The sequence below is a fragment of the Trifolium pratense genome, linkage group LG7, assembly GCF_020283565.1.
Source record: "Trifolium pratense cultivar HEN17-A07 linkage group LG7, ARS_RC_1.1, whole genome shotgun sequence".
Classification (NCBI taxonomy): Eukaryota; Viridiplantae; Streptophyta; class Magnoliopsida; order Fabales; family Fabaceae; genus Trifolium; species Trifolium pratense.
Genome location: NC_060065.1, coordinates 26,407,897 through 26,415,962, shown reverse-complemented (window position 1 = coordinate 26,415,962; position 8,066 = coordinate 26,407,897). Strand labels below are relative to the sequence as shown.

General features: G+C 32.3%; 1 protein-coding gene across 1 annotated transcript; it reads left to right on the top strand.

Annotated features, from left to right (window-relative positions):
• Positions 1–1,715: 1,715 nt before the first annotated feature.
• Positions 1,716–5,647, top strand: LOC123895350 (transcription factor BHLH089-like). The gene is made up of 6 exons (XM_045945630.1): positions 1,716–2,577; positions 3,385–3,591; positions 3,974–4,039; positions 4,286–4,354; positions 4,463–4,534; positions 5,147–5,647. Exons 1-6 carry the CDS (start codon positions 2,266–2,268, stop codon positions 5,273–5,275), a joined length of 855 nt encoding a protein of 284 aa, XP_045801586.1. The 5' UTR covers positions 1,716–2,265; the 3' UTR covers positions 5,276–5,647.
• The last annotated feature ends 2,419 nt before the right edge of the window (positions 5,648–8,066 follow it).

Below are 8,066 nucleotides of genomic sequence, written 5' to 3'. Positions count from 1 at the left end.
GAATAGTGCACAACAGTCAACTGTGTCAATCAAATTGGGACGAAGCGAGTATTAATCTTATAAAACACTCTTCAACACGTGCTCATGTCTAATTGGGTCTTTTCTCCTTTTTTTTTTGTTGACAATGGGTCTTTTCTCCACTTCTCAACCGCGTATCAATCAAATACTGTATCAACCCCAACCCAACAATATGAAACTTGAAACAATGTTAACACGAAAATAACTAACACGAAACTTGAAACAATGTTAATGTACATTTCATGAAAAAATCTATACAAACCTTTCATGAATGATTCTATACAAAAATGAACATGGAGTTGTATTTTACTCCATAAATAACATGCCTTTAAAATCAATTAGTACAACTCCTTGTATTTTCTAAATCTAACATGTCCTCAACCACACGCCACTTAATTAATTCAACTCCTTGATAATTTAGGAATATTATCCAGCAATCAATGAGAACAAGTCACATACATAAGTAGATTTGCATATGATACATTTCATGAAACTCCAATGGTAAAAAAAAAAGGTATGAATCATTAACCTGTGAAACTCTCTTAAATAACATGAATATGATTTGTTCTCATTGGTTGTTGCATAATACCTCCAAATTATCAATGAGTAGTTTAAAAAAACCTTAAAAAGTTGTCATTTGACATACTTTTTCAAAAACAATATATCTTCTCATCAGTTGAAACTAAATATCTCTATTCCTTTAAATTTGGTCAGACGTCGAGTAACATGTTATCAATATTTAAGTTGGTGGAGGGGACCTGCAAACATTCTGCACTCGAGTGAGTAAGCGAACAAAGAGAGAGTGTGGGATAAAAAATGATAGACGGCATCATGCATGTAGTGTTAGTAGAGAATATTTTTTATAGACCTCAATGGGTATGTGAGACAGTTATTTATGACACAACACTGTTTAATGTTGGACTCTAATGCCATTGAATGTGTCAAAGGTGTTCTGATACGGAAGAATCCAACTAGCTGTTAAGGCTCGATCGGGGAAAATGGAGAGGGTGTTTCATGCTGTTGAGTTAGATATATATCTTTGAGTGCCTTGACATGATAAGGATTATGGGTCTTGTGTTAGTCCAAAACAATTTCCAATGCATGTGTTTGATCACGGTTGTTATGTTAATAAAATTGGATCATATACATCACTATCTATAGTTGACTCTATTTTCTTTTATAAAATCAAAGACAGCAATAAAATAGTTACTACAGTATCATCTTTGGTCTCAAATACGAGTATATAAGTCAAAATAGTTGATATACTTAAAAACTTAAACCAAATATATCAAATTTAGTTTATATTTAAGACTAATTAAGGTAATACTATACTATAAAATGGGACCTTGAATTATTTTGCTAAAATGAATGGATATAGTAGTTACAACACACTTAAAAAACAAAAACAAAGATGAGCCCAAAAATAAAACGGATGAATGAATGTAAGTAGACAGTTTAGCGTCAACGTCAAACGAATCTCCATGCTGAAACAGTTAAGCTTGTGAGCTTTGTAATATGTCTTCCAACTTTTCTCATCGTTCGTTATTATCTATCCTCCTTTGACCCCTATAATAATAATATACTAAAAAATAAAATAAAAAACTCCATATAACCATCGTAATTAAAAACTTTACCATAAATAAATAAATTGACCACTCTCATTATCTCGTATCCAAATGGAAAAACAATGATTAATTAATCCAAATCTAAAACCTTTTCATAATCCATCCAACCAACCAACAAACCAAAGCAAGGGGTACCGTACGTGATTGCACGCACTCTCTGTCTCTCGCTTCGCTATGAATCTCAGATCCCAAGGGCAATAAAACCCTCACCACGTGTCATAACTTAATACGATAAAAGAAATCAACGGCGTTGATGTTCTATCTTACAATGAAGACTAATTGAATCCAACGGTGGTAAATAAGGACCGTAAAAACCTGAGCGGAAGAGACATCGTACGCAACAACCGAGGAGTGTGTCTGTAGAAAGAACAGTGTGACTGTGTGAGTGAAGAAAGAGAGAGATATAAACACACACACAGCGCGCACCATTCTCCACTGTCCAAGGAGATCACGCACCGAACCTAACACACTCTCTTTCTCTCTCCTCTTTCTTCTTCGTTCGGTGCTTCAACTTGAAGTGTCTTCTTCTTCTTCTTCTTCTTTTCATTCTGCTTCTTCTTTTCATGTGTTTGAGTCGAAAGAGATTGTTGTTGGTTCGGGTTTGGAGTTACTGACCCGAATAATGGATCCGGGAGCGATGATGAACGAGGGTTCATTTCCGAATGGGAATGGAAATACGACGCCGTTTAGTTTAGCGGAGATCTGGCAGTTTCCAGCTACGATTAATGGCGGCGAAGGTGGATTGGGATTAAGAAGACCACAGTTTGGTAACGGTTTAGGACAGTTTGCTGATTTTGGAACCGGTTCCAACCGGGATGTTAGTGGACCGGAGTCAAGAGTTGTTTTGAACCATGGTGGTGGGAAGAAGAGGCGTGACTCCGAAGATGATTCTGCTAAGTGTGTTTCCACCAGCAATGGCGGTGCCAATGCCGTGGTATTTTTCCTTTTTTTTTTTATATATATATATCAGGAATTCATTTTATTAACTATTTGATAAAATAAAGATGAGATTGAGCATGTGTGTGTATTTTTGGAGTGAATAATTGGTGATTAAGATATAAAAAAAATAAAAACTTGATTGATATTGATTCATTTTAAGTGGTTAATGAACTTCTGAAAAATCAATAATGGATTGATAGAAACCGAGTTCGATTCTTTTTGGGAATTATTATTATCGGGTTTTATTTACCTCGTCGCTGAACACTAAATTACTAGAGGGTTAATTAATACAAAAATAAAATAAAATTGGTGATTAACAAAGCTAAGTTGAGTTGTTTAAATGATTAATAATTACTTTTTTTTGACACAAATGATTGAGATAATTACTTAGAATGGATCTAATTATGTTGTTAATCATTGGTTCAAGTTGTATTTTTGGAAATATTAGTTATTTATTTCCCGCTCAAGGTTTTGCTTGATTTTTTTGGCACTTAAAAGGAATAAAACAGTGTTATAAATTCTAATGATATTTTTAGCAATTTCACAAACTATTTTAATCTCAACTCTTATTGATTGTTATTTCACTTTTGTTTTTAAAAACGATTATGGCAGCTTCATTCATATTTAACCCCAATTTTCCCCGTGTTAGGACTGCAATTACAATTTAAAATCTCCTTATGTTTGAATTACTGTCCTAACTACAATAAAGAAAACATCATCTCTTGTAATAATGTATTTGTTTGTTGTATTTTGTATTAATTAATCAATGAAATTTAATGAAAGGGTTATTTGGATTGTGCAGAATGACAGTGATGGAAAACGGACTAAAGCATCGGGGAACAGGAATGAAGGTGGTGATGGTAAAGTTGAAGGAGAAGCCAGTTCAGGAAAGCCTGCGGAGCAAAGCAGTAAGCCACCTCCTCCCGACCCTCCTAATCCTAAGCAAGATTACATCCACGTTCGAGCTAGAAGGGGTCAAGCTACTGATAGCCACAGTCTTGCAGAACGCGTAATTTACTCTTACCATCTCATTTTTTAAACTCTCGTGTTATTATTTTAGTTGCCTTTTCTTTGACTAGTTGTTAAGATCAATTACTTATACACGATAACGCAATTGCGTTGACCGTTGAGAAGCTTCTATTCCCTATGAAACATACTTCACTTTTTCACAATAAATAAAGCTAAAAATTGGTCTGCGAGCATGATTGTGTGATTGTGGCTGCAACGCAAACCCGACTGGGGCTGCGTTTGCCATATTTAACTGCAATGCTCTTCAATATAAGAATTAGGATGCAATCATACTATGATGTGAAACGTTGTTTATAATAGTTTAAGGAACATGATTGTGTGATTGTTTGTTTCTAATTGGAATATTTGTGGACAATACACAGGCTAGAAGGGAAAAGATTAGTGAAAGGATGAAAATTCTTCAGGATCTAGTTCCTGGTTGTAATAAGGTAATGTTTTTACTATTTGTTTCTTATTTCTTCTCTCATATACACATAAATAGAAATTAAAATGTTAATAATAATAAACAGAATGAAAAAAAAAAAAAAACAGAATGAAAGGAAACTAATTAAAGCCGGGAAAAAAATGCTACTCGGGTTAGGGAAAAAAGAACAATAATCGTCTTCCTAATTATTGGTCTGTTAATGCTGTATTTTTTACAAAATTACAAAATTGTGACACTTTACTCAATTCAGGTTATTGGGAAAGCATTGGTCCTTGATGAGATAATTAATTATATCCAATCACTTCAGCGCCAAGTGGAGGTATCGATTCTATTTCTGATTTAAGCATCTGCGGATTTATAATCATTTAAAAAAATTGTATGTTTTGAAATTGATTTTCGAGGATTGAAATGTTACTGGATGTCACAGTTTTTGTCGATGAAGCTCGAAGCAGTAAATTCAAGACTGAACACCGGCATTGAAGCCTTTCCTCCAAAAGATGTAAGTCTTAAAACATACCTTGATTTTTACATTGAATCTCTAGTCGAACTTTTTCTTTTGACAATGAATCTTGAATAAGTTAAAAACTTGTTTTTATCCTCTTTATTCTTTATTTGAAGATTTTCCTTTTCGATTCAGGAGGAAAATTGAACTGAATCGTTACAACAGTTCAGTAAAACTGAACCAAACTGTTAATGGTCTATCCTGAACCGTTACAAAACAACTGAACCATACCTTTTCTGAACCGAACCAATTCTATGTACCAAATTGCCATTGTTAATTGATATTAGGAATGTTAAGCAGAAAACCAAACCAAGTTACTTTTAAAAAAACTCAAAACTGGACCGAACTGGTAAACTTAACTGTACTGATTCAGTTTAGTACGTGAACAGCTTGTCACAGTTCGGTTCTTTTTGGGTTAAATGTTCATTTTTTGGTTTTTTCAATAGTCCTATTTGGCTGTAGAGGATAAAGATACTCAAGAGGATCTATAGATTAAAAAATTTGGATTAAAATTCTAAATGATTGTTGGAACTTGGAATTCAGTTATTCATCATTGTTTCAAAAACTTTAGACTTACTTACTTACTAGACATAATATTTTATTTTCCAGTTTGGTCAACAAACATTTGATCTTGCCGGCATGCCATTTGTTTCACAAACTACAAGAGAACCAAGTAGAGGTTCGTCCCCAGAATGGTTACATATGCAGGTAGGCGGCGGTTTCGAAAGAACAACGTAGGGTATCCCCCGACATCTCTTCACCGTGTAATAATAAAATGCATAAACGAGCAGTATTCCATTTCCATCATTCAATCAATGGTTCCTATATTATTTATTATAAAACAAAAATGATATACTTAAGGTGTTAAAGTCCAATGGACACTTCTTCATTCCCATTTTCTACACAAGTTATGGAGTTGTCACTGTTTTCAACAGGACTTCTTTTAGTTTGTGGTTAAGCTTTGGAAATGAATTCATTTACTCAATATTGTGTGTACTATAGTGGACTTTCAGAGGTTTTATTTGTTGGTATTTAACTTGACTCTTAAAGCGATCATTCTTGTATAAGAATGCTGTTTGTCTTGAATACATAATGCTTACATTTTGTGTAGTAGTCTTTGTTTGCTTGTGTAGCAAGGTTTAATAAATAAAGCTTATGTAGCTTTTCAAAATTATTTTCTGCCTTTTTAGTCACTAGTATTGCTTAAGAAATTCTCAGAGGTTTTTAACATTGTTCTTAAATTCTATCATGTTGCAACAATGTTACTCATTAGAAGTTTTTTAAAAGGAAAAATAATAATTTAACATAGATATTATAGAAGTTTATTGGATAGTAATGAAAAATTAATCTCATACATTGATATCTTTTTAAATGAACCCTTCTGTCTCATTTTTGCATTCAAAATTTGTCTTAATTAAATGGTGAACACTCCGGTGCACATTATGTGGATATGTACCGATACACGGCTTAAGTGGATGATTGTGGCTGGTTCACAAATAATATTTAATATAGAAAAATTAATAAATATTGTTTGTAAACCAATCAAAATCATTCACCTCAACAAATATACCGGTATACATATCCACATAATATGTGTACCAAAGAATTCACCTAATTAAATGCTATATAAAATAGGAGAAAAACTTACGTGAAGTCGAACCTAACACCACACTCTTACAATCAACCAATTAGAAAATTTTATTAATAAAATAATTAACTAATTAAAAAAGTAGAAAATAAATCTTTATCCTTAATCGATAAAAAAAAAAACCACAAAAGCACAGAAAAGAAAAAGCGGTTTTAGAAACGGTTCGTTCCAACTTCCAACGTATTTACTTGTTCCATCTTCTTCCTCTTCTTGATCAAAGCTTTATTTCCTCCTCAACCATTCTATTTTTGTTTCACACCATTGCAACAGTTATTCTAACTCACCCCCACGTTTTCCTTATTGACCACCAAATTACTTCCTCTCTCAGAGTTCCTTGGAGGCATCTTTAACTAGAGAGCCCAGCTTATTTCATCTCAATTGCTGATTATTCAACCATCCAAAATACTTTCTCCAGTGGTATGGCTGCATTTACATCACCCAACCAGAGTTCCCGAGGAAAGAGGATTACGTTTTCATCACCCAACAAAATACTTTCTAAACCCCCCTTTTCTTTTTTTTTTTGCGCTTTTGTGTTTTTTTTTATTTTTTATTTTATTTTTTTTTATCGATTAAGGATAAAGATTTGTTTTCTATTATTTTAATTAGTTAATTATTTTATTAATAAAATTTTCTGATTGGTTGATTGTAAGAGTGTTGTGTTAGGTTCGACTTCATGTAAGTTTTTCTCTCAATGATATAGAATATTCAATATCACATGTATAATTCAAAAAGTCATATTTAATACGTTAAAAAATGAGAGAAATATATTCATTTTTTTACAACATATATTGATGGATATATAATTGTTGTATTATTTATCATTAAAATGCATGACTATAGTCATATTTAACTAATGAAAACGAGAGAAAAACAATTAAATGAGAATTATCTAATATTTAAAATTTATTTTTAATTTAAAATTAAAGATACATTAATTTTGTCATATTTTCGTTAATATTAATTCATCACACTTAAATTTTTAAATTAAAAAATAAAATTGTTAATTTTCAAAATTAAATATATTAAAATATATATTATATACGTTTATTTGAATCTATATTTTAATTTTACACAGCCAAAACGAGTTGATTCTAAATTCTAACAACCTTGATTGTGGCTATTCTATTCAATGTCATTCATGCATGCTAAGAACAAAGTAGGTATTGCTATCAATGCAATTGGAATTGCTTTTCAGTCTGCCTCCTTTCTGGTCACATTCTTTGTATATGCAAGGGCTAATAATGCAAGGAGAAGAATGATTGGTATCCTTCTCAATGTGGTTGCGGTTTATGTTGGTATCCATGACATGAGTCCACATGATAGCTCTGAATCACCTTACCGAAAAAACTTTAGTAGTTGGAATTTTGTGTGCTATTTCCAACACAATCTTTTCAAATTACTAGTTGGAATTTTTGTTCAAGTTTCGAATTACTTAGAACTAAGCTAGGAATAGAGGGTAAATTCCACAGATAATACGTGGTCCAGGTAATCTTTTTTATTTTTGGTGTGTTGTAAAACATCTTCATATAAAAGAGTCTAAACCACTCAGGCTCTGGTAAAGGTTTGGCAAGTCCAAATTTGACATTTTGTAAAGGTGGAAATTGGGGCAATAAAAGACAAATTTACTAGTTTGAATTTTTGAAGTTTGAAATCTGTGTCTCAAATTATAATTATACTTTTAATTTTTAGTTTTTATTTTGTCTAAAAGAACCAAAACTGCTGAACACACTACGCTGCTCATGGCAGTGTATGCCTATAAGGAGTTTTGACATTAAGCATAATTGAAGAAGCCAAAGGGGTCCACCAAGGTTGGGAAGAGTAGTCTGATCCTGTAACAAACTTTTATATAAATCATTCATGGATTCTCGTATAAAGAAGCTA

Bases quoted from the DNA above. Each gene is read 5' to 3' on its own strand.
- LOC123895350 (XM_045945630.1), top strand. From the start codon at position 2,266: ATGGATCCGGGAGCGATGATGAACGAGGGTTCATTTCCGAATGGGAAT. The intron at 4,040-4,285 runs GTAATGTTTTTA...TACTCAATTCAG, and splicing joins TAGTTCCTGGTTGTAATAAG to GTTATTGGGAAAGCATTGGT. The intron at 4,355-4,462 runs GTATCGATTCTA...TGGATGTCACAG, and splicing joins CACTTCAGCGCCAAGTGGAG to TTTTTGTCGATGAAGCTCGA.